General features: G+C 45.5%; 1 protein-coding gene across 1 annotated transcript in view; it reads left to right on the top strand.

Annotated features, from left to right (window-relative positions):
- Positions 1-13,614, top strand: part of PLEKHH3 (pleckstrin homology, MyTH4 and FERM domain containing H3) — a 264,118-nt gene that overhangs the window by 171,338 nt on the left and 79,166 nt on the right. Inside the window, exon 8 of the mRNA XM_069237720.1 lies at positions 11,187-11,394. Within this exon, the coding sequence (XP_069093821.1) occupies positions 11,187-11,394 (208 nt within the window). The remainder of the gene's footprint in view (positions 1-11,186; positions 11,395-13,614) is intronic.

Genomic DNA, 13,614 nt, shown 5'->3' with positions numbered 1-13,614 from the left:
TGTTTATCCCAGCCATTACAAGCTTCATTTCAGTGTTCCACTTTATTTATAAGGTTTTTTAATACGCGAGGCTCGCAAGAAAGCTAAATCTGTCTTTAGGACAGACCTTAAAAGACAGAAGAAAAGAAATCGCAATTGCGCTTTGCTTTGTATACACGTGTAACAAACAAAAGCCTGCAATCTGTGAATAAAATTCTGTCTCTAATAGCTGCTCAAGTTTAATATGTTATTTCAGTTGAGTTCTGACATCACAGTGCCTACTGCCAGAGCTTGTAGCCTGGGTGAAAGGCACGTCACAGTGGATCTTTACAGATACGTCTAAACAAGGTAATTGGGAACTGGTTTTCCTTCTTCTAATATGTTTTTCTAAAAAGAGAAAGTGATCAGTAGATAGGAGATATTTGTGGCCTCTTTTGGTAATTATAGGAAAGATGGAATCTGTCTGCATGTTTCTACACATTCTGAGCTACAGCTTTTTTAAAGTCTGACTTGCATTCAACGGATTCTAGTATCTTTTTGTAACGGGTAACTAAATGCGTTTGGTGTGTGTAATTTTGCACTACAGATTCTCCTTTTATTGTTCATGGCTGCAAACATCTTAGCCCTTTCATATTAAAGAGTCACACACCAATGTTTTAAGCAGTTTGTAGCTAGGGTGGTGTTGTGACTATGCATTATAAGGAATTAAGCCCCCCACCCCTGCCATGCATTATACGAATATTGCAAGTCATCTTGGAGTTTCATGACTTTACAATGTAACTCTGCCTTTGGCCTTGTCCCGTTATATGGTCACGGAATTCCTTTGTGACATGCAATATCCTCATAAGGTATAACAGGAGATACTTTATCTTATACATGTTTGATTGCAAGAAAAACGGAATTCACAAAAGTATTCCATGAAATCTGATTGAAAAAATGTCAGTTGTAGCTTCTCAGCAGTTTGCATGGAAATCTGTGTAGATTTAGCAAAGGCAATGAGAGTTAATTGCCAAATTAAATTATTTGAATTCCGGCCCATTTGTTACAGGTGTTACTGAGTAGGTACGTCAGATCCGAAATGTCACCTAATCCAAAATCTCCTAACAATAAAACATAAATAGACTGATCAATAAATGACATCCATGTTCTTAGCAAAAATGTATTCGTTGTGAAAGTTGAATTTTCCAACCACTGTTTTTAAGCTTTAACTTTTCTAGGATGAAAATAATACTAGACTGGGTTGCACACTAATAAAACTATGATTTTTTCTGAGATAAGTCATATTGCTCGATCAGTGGCAGCTCCGAGCTTATCTCACGCACATGTTTAGTGAATATCCACTGGCTTGAATGCCATGAACAGATGTGGTGGACAAAGTCACTTTTGTGATGAAACAGGAAGTGCTTTTGGAGCCCATGTTTGTTGTTGAAATGCTGGTAGCAGCTCAATAGGGAAAGGGGTCTGCTGTCTTAAGGAAAAGCTCTTACACCAACTGGATAACAATTCAGCCCACTGTCGTTTTTATATCACATTAGATTTATTTCATAGTGTAACACACTTAAATAAATGGCATGAATAATCAGGCCGGGAACTCAAGTTCTTTATTCGTATTTGACAGTATTATATTTGGGGCTCCCGGTTTTATGTTTTTTGACATATGTTCCTATATGGATCAATATTTATTTTTGCTAATTTTATATGTATTATCTGTATTTATTTTGTGTTTAGTGTAAGCATGAATCTGGAGTCAATCAATCAAAGAGATTTGTAGAGCACGCTACTCACCCGTGAGGGTCTCAAGGTGCTGGGGAGAGGGGGGGGCAGGGAGGGTTACTGGTCGAACAGCCAAGTCTTGAGGTTCTTTCTGAAGACCAGTAGGTCTTTGGTTTTGCGAAGGTCGGTGGGGAGGGAGTTCCAGGTTTTGGGGGCGAGGTAGGAGAAATACCTGCCTCCTGTGGTGGTGTGCTGGATGCGGGGGACTGTGGCTAGGGCGAGGTCGGCTGATCGGAGGTTGCGTGTGGGAGTGAGGAAGTTTACCCTTTCATTGAGGTAGGTTGGGCCGGTGGTGTGGAGGGATTTGTGTGCGTGGATGAGGATCTTGAATGTGATTCTCTTGCCTATGGGGAGCCAGTGAAGGGATTTGAGGTGTAGTGAGATTCGTTTGTGGCGGGGAGGCCAAGGACGAGGCGCGCGGCTGTGTTCTGGATTCTTTGGAGTTTGCGTTTGAGTTTGAGTGTGGTGCCGGCGTAGAGGGCGTTGCTGTAGTCCAGTCTGCTGCTGATGAGTGCGTGGTTGACTGTCTTTCTGGTTTCTGGGGGGATCCATTTGAAGGATTTTTTTTAGAGTGCGGAGTGTGTGGAAGCAAGAGGAGGTTATAGCATTGATTTGCTGTGTCATGGAGAGGGAGGGGTCGAGGATGATGCAGAGGTTGCGTGCGTGGGTTGCGGGGGTGGGTGCGGGACCTAGGGCGGTGGGCCACCAGGAGTCGTCCCATGTGGTTTTGTTGGGGCCGAAGATGAGGATTTCGGTTTTGTTTGAGTTGAGCTTGAGGTGGTTAGTGGTCATCCAGTTGGCGGTGTCTAGGAGAGTGGCGTGTAGGTTGGTTTTGGCGGTGGTGGGGTTGCGGGTGAGGGAGAGGATGAGTTGGGTGTCATCTGCATAGGAGAGGATAGTGATTCTGTGTGCTCGGAGAATGTTGTCTAGGGGGATCATGTAGATGTTGAAGAGTGTGGGGCTGAGGGAGGACCCTTGGGGGACTCCGCAGGTGATCTTGGTAGTGTTGGAGTGGAAGGGTGGAAGGCGGACTCTCTGGGTTCGGTCGGTGAGGAATAAGGTGAGCCAGTCTAAGGCTTTGTGGCGGATTCCTATGTTGTGGAGGCGTGTGTGGAGTGTGTGGTGGCAGACGGTGTCAAAAGCTGCGGAGAGGTCTAGGAGGATGAGTGCGACTGTCTCGCCTTTGTCGACTTTGGTCCTGATGTCGTCAGTGCATGCGATGAGGGCGGTTTCTGTGCTGTGGTTCTTGCGGAACCCAGATTGTGAGGGGTCAAGGGTGTTGGTTGCTTCGAGGAAGTGGGATAGGCGGGTGTTGACTAATTTCTCTGCAACCTTGGCGGGGAAAGGGAGGAGCGAGATGGGGCAGTAGTTGGAGAGGATCTCCGGGTCGGCTTGGTTTTGTTTTAGGGGAGCGGTGATTTCCGCGTGCTTCCAGGGGTCTGGGTAGGTGGTGGAGTCAAAAGAGGAGTTGATTATGTTGTAGAGTATGGGGGCTATGGTAGGGCTAGCTTTGTTGTAGATGCGGTGTGGACAGGGGTCGGAGGGGGAACCGGAGTGGATGGAGTTCATGGTTTTTTCGGTTTCTTCGTGTGTGGTAGGGGTCCATGTGGATAGTGTGGTGGGGGGGTCTTGGGTGGGGGTTGAGTTGGGTGAGTGAGGGGTATGTGTGGTGGGTGTGTGTGATAGGAAGCTGTTGTGGCTGTCCAGGATTTTGTGGAGGAAGTGGTTGGAAAGGGAGTCACATAGGGGCTGTGTGTGTGTGGGGTCTATGTTGTTGGTTTCGGTTTGGCAAGTTCATTGATGATGGTGTAGAGTTCTTTGCTGTTTTGGAAGTTGTTGTCAAGGCGTGTCTTGTAGTGATCTCTTTTGGCGGTGCGTATGAGTTGGTGATGGGTGCGAATGGTGGTTTTGAGGGTGGAGAAGTCGGTTGAGGAGGGTTCTAGTCTCCATATTTTCTCAGCTTGGCGGCATTTGCGCTTGGAGTCTTGGAGTTCAGGGGTGAACCATGGGGCGTTCTTGATGTTGCGGGTGGTGATGTGTTTTCTGAGGGGTACTAGTGTGTCTGCGCAGGTAGTGATTCATTTGGAGAGGTTGTGTGCTCCTGCGTTGGGGTAGTTGGTGTGGGGGGTGGGGGGAATGTGGGCCAGTTGGGAGTTTAGTCGTTCTGTGGGGATCTTGTCCCACATGCAGTAGGGTGTGGTGTGTTGATTATAGTGTGTGGGGGGTTTGGTGAAGGAGAAGTGGACGCAGCGGTGGTCAGTCCAGAGGAGTTTGGTGGTGTGGGTGTAGGCTATGTGTTGGCTTGAGGTGAAGATTGCATCCAGCATGTGTCCTGCTGAGTGGGTGGGTGCGGTGACCAGTTGTTTGAGTCCGAGGTTGTTGAGGTTGTCTATGAGGGAGGTAGTGTTGTGATCGTGTAGGTTTTCTAAGTGAAAGTTGAAATCACCGAGGATGATGTAGTCTGCGGAGGTGAGGGCGTACGGGCTGATGCTGTCGGCGATGGTGTCGCAGAAGGCGGGGCGTGGTCCGGGTGGTCTGTAGATTAGTGTACCTCTGAGGGAGGAGTTATTGTTGATGTGGATGAGGAAGTGCATGTGTTCAGTGTTGCCGATAGTGTCTTGGGAGCTGGTGGTGGCTTTGATGGTGTCTCTGGTGTAGGATGGCGATGCGCCCGCCTGGCCTGTTGAGGCGGTCTTTGCGTTGGAGTTTGTATCCCTTGGGGGTGGCTATGGCTATGTTGCGTTCTGAGTAGGGGTTGTTCCAGGTTTCCGTGAGGAAGGCGATGTCAGGTGAGTGTGAAGTGATGAGGTCCCAGAGTTCTATGGCATGTTTGTGAAGGGAGCGGATGTTGAGGAGCAGGCAGTTCAGGTGGTTGTGGTGGGTGGCGTTGGTGTGGTGCGTGAGGGTGTTGTTGCGGGGTGTGTTCTGGTTGTGGGCTGGTGTGCTGCAGGGTTGGTTGGTGGGGGCAGGGTGGGTGAGTTTTGTTTTGGGGTTGTTGTGTTTGTTGAAGGTGGGGTCGCTATGGTTGGTGTGTGGTGTGAGGGATGATGAGCAGGAGAAGTGGCAGGTGTAGCAGGTGAAGGGGCCATGAGTGTGTGTGGGGCTAGATGGGGTGCATGTGGGGCGGGGGCCTGGGTTGAGAGAGGGGAGGGTGAGGGGGGAGTAGGTGTGTCTGGGAGGGCCAGGGGTTCTGGCGCTTGGCGCGGTCCAGGCGCGGACGGGTGCAGACGGCTTGCCTTTGGCGCGCCTTCGGCTGTGCCGCGGCTGCCATAAGAGGAGGGGAGGGTGGGAGTGGCAGCTGGGAGGCGGGAGGGGCCGCAGGGGACGCAGCGGCGGGAAAGGGCAAAGAAGAAAACGGTGAGAAAAGGAGGGGGGAGGCGGGAGGGGCCGCAGGGGACGCAGTGGCGGGGAAAAAAGCAAAAGGGAGCGGGAAAGGAGGTGGCGCGGAAGGCCGAGCGGGGAGCGACCTACCTGCAAGCAGGGTCAAAGGTTGCAGTGGCTATATTTCCATATTTATTTCACCACTAAAAGTATACTCACTTTTAAACGTCTAATGGGTTCTAGAAATTTCCCGTGGAAAAGAATCATATATAACATTTATATCGTAGAACAGCTCTGAAATCTATACATCTATAGATATTTAAACCTCATTAGGAAATATTTTTTCTTTTCTTTTGAACTCCCCTGCTTGTCAAGCTGCACAGCTACCTGCCATCCACGATTGCCAGTAGTGAGAATTGTCCAAAAGAAGAGCTGTTTTCCTTATTTTCAATATGTAAAAATAAATAGACAGGAAAATACATGTTGTCTGTCTGTATTTATCTGTAAAAATCTGTAAAAACTGAAAAATAGAGCGTTCATTACATTGTATTATTTATATAAAGCCCTTCACACCCCTTACAGTGCTACAAACCACTCAGTTTTGTAAGAGGTTCCTGAGCGCCCTTCACAGTGCTTTGAAAAGCTTGTTGATTCATGGATGTTGATCATCAAAATCCCAGATATATCAGAAGTGACATCACATATGCTTTGACATTAATGACTTCACAGGAAGTAACATAATATGACGTTTGGTCCGGAATCTTCCTAGGAAGTCATGCTGCAAGGCATTAGTCCCAATGACATCATAATAATTTACACTTTTAGATACCACTTTTAATAGTGTGCTGACATAATGTGTCATGGAAACATTACCCATTTCTCTTTGTCTTACATGAAATGTGTGTTTGTCTGAAGAGGACATAGTGCCACAAGCGTAGAACAACACTGGGAAACTAAATTATTTATAACGCCGAACTGGCATGATTTATTATTTCACCTAGTGCATACTGAAACAAGAAGCATATTGGTGAATCATAGAAAAAGGGAAAAAGAGAAATTTAAATAAAACAATAGCAGTTATTTATTTATACATGTATTAATTAATATTGTATATTAAAATGAAATATTTTATTGGCTTAAAATATTCCTTATTTTTAATTTTGATCTATTTTAATTTACAATGCACTATTACTCAACTGAACTACAAGTGAAGTCAAGCTCTTAATTTTTTAGGTATTCACAATAATGAAACTTGGCAACAACTTGTGTAAAATGTGTTTTTTTGGTAATTAAAAAAAAATTCATCAGGAAAGTGCACATTGCACTGCTCTGAATGTATTTATTTTACAAAACCTTAAGCTCAGTGCCCCAGTCACAGTGGGAATCAAGAAACATTTTATTTTCTGTTCTTGCAGTGGCCACTGATGATCTTTGTAAATGGGTGACTGAAATACTTGGCCCGAATTGTAGCGATTGAGTCTGACCTCTTTTAGGAAGGGTTCAGGGGTTCTTTGCTGGAAAGAAAAAAAAATGATAAAATGGGGTCAAGTGGTGCATTTAAGGCAGCATTTTCACAAGCATTTGCTAAAAAGCAATAGTCTCCCAAAGGGTACTCATTAAATATGCAAATCTTTCCATTGTGTTCTAAACCAATGAAAAATTGAAGACCCATTAGAAGTTGACCCTTTTCCCCCAAAAATGTGATATGGGTGGCACCATTTGACAGCAGTTACTCCCATTGTTCCAGGGCCAGCATTTTGTCACGGTTGCTTCTCCCATATGCAATGGGTACCCCATTTGGCCAAAATTACATGCAATATGCCAGTCCCAGAATTTCGAAATTTGTGCCTTCTACCTACTATTAATTACCTTAAAGTGAAAAGTTATTACTAGCATGTCAGGTCAGCATTTCGTCATTCTCCCCCTACTCCTACATGCCACAAATACAGGTTGTTGTTCCTTTGCTAAAAATTACCGCCTAAGTGCCAGCACCAGCATTTCACCAGCTATGCCACCTATGGCAAGAATAGTCCTCAAGTTTGTCTGCAACCATTTTTCCCCAGGATCCCATGTGCAGAGAATTACATCCAATATGCCAGCACTATTTTTTTTGCCAAAAGCGTCCCACTAATATGTATGTGCCGGCATTTTGTCACAGATACCTGCAAGGCTAGGAGTTGCGTCCAGTATGCCAGCACCAGCATTTTGCCAAATGTACCTCTGTAAGACAGTAATAATTATCTTAAGGATTAGATGGCCAGTGGCAGGTTTGCCAGTGTAATACTCCATTTTCACTGGCACTCACTCATTCTTGCTCACTTACAATCATTCATTCATTCTCAATCATTCTGTTGCACTCACTCTTACTGCCAATCATTCACAATCACACACTCCTAGTCTTACTCGCATATACTTAAACCCATCACTCTTTTTCATTCTTATGCACTAATTTTTTCTCATTCATTTACACTCACATTTACTTAGCCTTACTCACATTGACCTGCACTCACACTTTCACTAAATCGTTCTACCTTATTCTCATTATGACTCACTCATTGTCAGGGTTACTCTCACTTTCATTCATTCTTACTCAGACTCATTCTGAACCCCACTCGCGCTCTGTCACACTATCAAAACCAACCTCACTCGAATGTGCCTAATTCACTGTCACTCACATGCAGTCACTCATCCTCTTACTCATTCTCACTTAATGTGTCTCACTTCTCACTGACAGTTTCACTCATTCTCACTCACCAGTGTCCTTCTCCCGGTCTTTCATTGACATACACGTGCACTCATACATATTCACACACTCTCACTTTCCCTGCATGCGCGCACACAACACACATTTAAAAGTATTTTATTTTAACTACCTTGCCTGCCCAAACTATGTAGGCTTCGTTAAGCAACCAGAGGTTACTACCTGGAGTGCACCAAGGAACAGCAGAAGGCCAGGCACTGAGCTTGGTTTAGTAGCCAAAGAATTGGTCCGAATATCACACATGATAGCAGCATCGGTGTTGGGGCTCAGAGGCGAACTGGCCTGATGGTAAAGTGGTAAATTCCTCTATAGACACCACCAGCACTTTGGTGGCAGTGCTCAAATTCAACTATCATTGAAAGTTCCTCTGGATATAATCTTGACCTGACAAAAGGTATTTGTGAAACTGTAGGCTCCTGCAGGTAACCTGAGCCTGGCACCTCTGGGCACTGTTTTCAGAGAGAGTTCTTTTGTGATGGTCTTCTTTTTTGCCGTGTTCTATTCTCCTAGATGAGCTGACTATCTTGAGTGTGGAGGACAAGTTTAGTACTCAGATCTGGTGTTTCCACAGCCCACTGTTTAGCCATTATATCCTTGGTTTTTTACCTATTGACCTCTGTAGACCCCGACTGAATCCTCACTGGAAGCCAGGGACCCCAGTGTCATCAGTCTCTAAGATTTGACCCTCTAAACAATGTACAAAAATACAGAAACAAGTATAATCAAATACACGATTTATGGAATCTTCGATTTAACTCCCAAACAAAACATACACAAACCAAAAACTAAATTTTGATGGAATAGTTTTGAGTTTTTCAAAATGTGGTTTTATTTCTAAAAGATGAAGCAGTATATTAAACTTTAGCACCTCGCTTCTTCTAAAAATAGCCCCACAGTGAGCAGCCAAGATTATTTGGAGGGGGTGTTGGCGAGGTGGTGAGGAGAGGCGTTCATCTGGGTGCTGTGGGGAAGCAACCAAAATGGTGTTAATGCGCGAGAGACACTGTAGCTGTCCTTCCCAGTGGAAACATCCTGGTTATAGTTCTACAAAGGTCAGAGCCTATTAATAATGAGTAGATTTTATCTGTTCCCCAGGCACTGATAACAAATGGTGACACCGAGTGAGTGGCTCTCCTGGTGTCCTTGAAAAGGGCGATCCACTGAGTTGCTTACCCGGAACGATTCGAACGCATCGACACAACTTTAGGTCTGTTAACCCACTGAATTTTCTTAAATAGTTTTACAGGAAAAGGGGCTTTAATTTTTCGTAGACACTATGTAAACAACATAAACTAGTGAACATGCGGAAGGGAAACCTCTCTCTGGTGACAGAGAAACAAGGTTAGGATTCTGTGACACCCTGCATGAAAAGTCTTCTGGAACTTTTTGTAGTCTGCTCTTGTTAGTGGAAGCGCTGGTATTGTGTTCTAAGAAGGATATATCCCAGGTTTAAAAAACAATTGTGCCACCTTCTATTTTAAGCGAGAGATTGACGTTTATCATATGTATTAGTTGACTGATGTGGCACCCACCTGCCCCAGTGGCGTCAGAGCCCTTTACTGGAAGGCACAATATTTTTTAAGAAAGTATAATTTTAGACAAAAGCAAGTTAGGAAATAATTATCAGAAGTTAGGGATAGATTCATAGCTATTATTTGCACTATCTAATACCGTATCAAAAGCATTAAAAAATCAGATTATAGAACATGTAAAAATAGATGTGAAAGAAAATAGTCAGAACAACTACTTTGTAATTGAGAAAGTCACCATGTGGAAAAACGTTGACTCCGCCAAAGTTTAATTTCTTTTTTGAGTGTCTCAAAGCAATGATTTGTGTGTACAAGGGGAATAGAGTGTTAACGTTTTGGGGAGCTTCCCAACAACGATTGAGGTATGGTTCTTTTTCTTCCAACCGAGGTGGTTTCAGGACATGGACTCAGAACTTTGTAGAGAGGTGGTTAATTTCTGCGCCAGGTACCTTAAGGCGCCAAGGTGCACAGCTCTGCATGTGACGTACACCATTTGGAATATATATTACAATCAATTAGCAGTGATGTGAGAGTACTGAGAACTGGGGTGATGTGACTGGAGTATTTCACTCCTTGAGAGGAGCCTTGATGCCATGAGAAGGGCTGCCTTCCAAGGAACTAGGTAATGGTTTGGTGTCTCTCTGGGTACAGCATTCCCGCAGTCGAATCATAACATGACCAGAGTGTGCATCCGCTTAAAAGCCTGAATATGGTATATGTTGTTTAAGCCTTGAACTATACTTTAATGAGTGTTATTTGCCATGGTATTTGTGAGAATGTAGGCTCAAATATTTATCTAGAAATAATCCTAGAGATTCTGAGGATTCAATGATGTGATGTTTGAAGTCCAGCACATTGAATCCAGCCCTGATTAGACCAAGGTTGAGCTCTGAGGCAAAACGATGAGTAGGAATTTGGTCTGAGGTCAGTTTAATGTCAAGGGATGACAGGACATCTACGATTGGTCTGCCCAAGAAGCAGTGTGTACTTCTAGGGAAGGCGACTTTGGGACTGTAGAAAGGTGACTTTTACATATAACCACCTATAATCTCCATCGAGATGATATGAGATGATTGTGTGTTTGACAAGTATGGACAGAGGTTCCTGGTATTGTGGGTTGAAATACAATTGTATTTTGTAAGTTTGTGCTGCTTTTGCGTCAAAAAATTACGCAATTGCGGCGCTAAAAATGTATAAATATGGGCCCTAGTGTTCCGAAGAAGCACTTCACTCTATGACCAGTGAGGTTTCTTATCCAGTCTTCTCATGATGCAGTTTACCGAGGGTTCCTGTGAGATACTTAGTCCAGTGCAACGGGGGGAATGCCAATTAAACTCTCCTGAGGTAGATTGTCCTTCCCTGGTGAATATAACCCTCTGCTTCCTATCAACATCGCCCTGTGCTCCACTGATGCACACCCAGTGCCTGCTGCACATGATTATGTTTAACTAATGGTCTTTGTGCTTGTGGTTTTTGCGCATGTGTTCATGCACAATGCAGAAGGTAAAATTAAAAAGGCCATAGGCGCGAGATGCTTTAAGGTTCAGTTTACCGTTCATATTAGATCTTTACGCTTACTTTAGCCAGGGCCATGTGTAACTTTTGGTATGGTCCACAAAAGGCGATCTGAACTCTTGTGGACCTAGAAAAGACTTCATCACTTAAAGCAAGTTTCCTAATGTCACCTATATATACTTCAGATTATATATTTTATAATTACTTCTGGTTTCTACGTGTTTCTGAACAGGTGTAGTTCTCCAGATAGTTGCTAGGTTGCACTTCGATCCTGAAAGCCTTCTTATTTATCTTGAACCCCCTTCTAGGACGCAGGAAAAGTTTCCAGAAACTGAGATGGACCGGTACTGCTCGTTTATCTCCGAGTCTCTGGAGAAAACGAAGGTGCGCGAGTGTGTGCCCTCCTGGGAGGAGATCTCGGTTCTCATGCAACGACAACAGATCCCTTGCACTGTGCACTACCCCGGCGCCGGCAACTGCAAGATCTCAATCAACTCCCACACGACGGCGGAGGAGGTGAGCTTCTCTCCCGCACGGGGCAGGGAAAGTACACTGCGCAGGTCCTTCCGTGGCATGATGGTAGTGCCGTGCAGTACTGGGCCGAAGATCACGACTCGTCTGTATTTCGTAAGTCGGATGCTTGGTGACGGGGGGTTTGGGCCAGCAAGACCCTGATTGGAGGGGGTGCTAGGGTTGCAGGTACAGAACACTATTATCTGAATTCTACTTTCAGAGAAATACCTACCTATCCCACTATATGTTGTTGTGAGAATATCAGAGGGCTTGAAGTGAGCGTTTACCATAGTGCTTTGAGCAAACGATGATCCTTGTCAGTAGAACAGCAAAGCGTTAACATTTGATTGTAGCAGAGCACACCACTGTGCCCCAATAATGGAAAAAAGCACGGTAGAGTACTGTAAAGCACAACTGATCATAGAACAGAAGAACCTTCTCTGTACAGGGTTTCTACAGTACTGAAAGAAGACGACAACCTCCGCTCTAGAATGTGATGAGGTACTGCAGTACTCATAGTAGACAAGCAATCTACTCACCAGGTTCCTCAAATGGTACACCGCACTATATAATATTACTACAGTGCTAAAAAATGACAAACTCCATTATACTGCACAGAAGTTGAGAACACGCACTCTGTATTGTAGGAGCATACTACATTCTCCACTCCACTCCACTCCACTCCACTCTAGACTATAGAGCATACCTTAATTCTTCTAGGAAACAAGGACTCTGCTTCCCACTTTTGTGTTTTTCACGGTAGAAGGTGAATGCAATAGTCTAATAAGAATAAGACCCCCCTCCAGTAGAAGGTAAGATCTCTGTATCCGACTGTAAGATAGTGCAACAGCTCTGCAAGGGATTTTGAACCTCACATCTCCACAGTGCTTGGAGAAGTCCAGTTCTCCATATGGGCCTGAAGAAACATTATTAGGGAAAGTGAGGGTTAAAAAGGAAAAATGCCTGACTGCACACATCTCATACCTTCTAGATACTCCAAAGCCCACCCTTGTCTGAGCACACAGTGCTCACCTAGGGATGAGTTGCAGAAATGCTCTATGCCGGTATTGCCGCATGCTTGCAATAGTAGGAGTACATTTAGACAGTGCTCATGAGTGTGGCAGCCTTGCATTCATATGCAGGCCTGTAGATCAGGACTGGCATGGTTATTGAGGGGAAAAAATAAATAAAACTAACATTTGTATGGTATTTATTGCAGTTCGATGGCATCTGTCGCTGTAGATACGCATGTTCTGCAATAGCTCGCCATCTGGTGTTGGGCCGGAGTGTTACAAGTTGTTTTTCTTCGAAGAAGTCTTTCGAGTCACGGGACCGAGTGACTCCTCCTTTTGTCTCCATTGCGCATGGGCGTCGACTCCATCCTCGATTGTTTTTTTTCCGCCATCGGGTTCGGACGTGTTCCTGTCGCTCCGAGTTTCGGAACGGAAAATTAGCTAATTTCGGAAGATTTTCGTCGGTATTGTTGCGTTCGGGATCGGCGTACTTAGATTCCACACCGCATCGAAGATCGAAGAGCTCCGGTGCCCTTCAGGGTAGTTTTTCGATCCCCCGTCGGGGCCTGGTCGGCCCGACCGCGTGCTGAAGAACGCCGATGGAACGGACCCCGTTCCGTTTCTGCCCCAAATGCCACAATAAATACCCCTACACAGACCAACACTTGGTCTGCAACCTGTGCCTGTCACCTGAGCACAGCGAAGACACCTGCGAGGCCTGTCGTGCGTTCCGGTCCCGAAAAACACTCCGAGACCGTCGAGCCAGAAGACTTCAGATGGCGTCCGCACCGACAGCCCAACAGGAGTTTGAGGAACAGGAAGAGGAAGGTACCTTCTCGATCCAAGACTCAGACTCCGAAGGATTCGACGATACACAAACCGTGAGTAAGACGTCGAAAACCACACAGAGACACATTTACAAGGCCCAGGGGACGCCACTGCCATCCGGCCATGGCTCCACCCATAAATTCGGTGACCGACCGTCGGCACCGAAAAAGGCCCAAACAGTGCCGAGGTCGTCCGACTCCGGTCGAGACACCGGCACGCAGCCTTCTCGGGACCGAGAAAGTGCTGGAGACAAGCCTCGACACCGAGATGCCGGTGTGGACACGGCTCGACGCCGAGACAGCGGCACCGAAGCAGATCGACGCCGAGAGGTTTCGGCCCCGAAAAAGAAAAAAGTCACCTCGGAGCCGAAAAAACACGCAGA

Source organism: Pleurodeles waltl, chromosome 6 (genome assembly GCF_031143425.1).
Source record: "Pleurodeles waltl isolate 20211129_DDA chromosome 6, aPleWal1.hap1.20221129, whole genome shotgun sequence".
NCBI classification, from domain to species: Eukaryota; Metazoa; Chordata; class Amphibia; order Caudata; family Salamandridae; genus Pleurodeles; species Pleurodeles waltl.
Note: the sequence above shows the minus strand (reverse complement) of the source record. Positions and strands in the feature narration are given on the sequence as shown.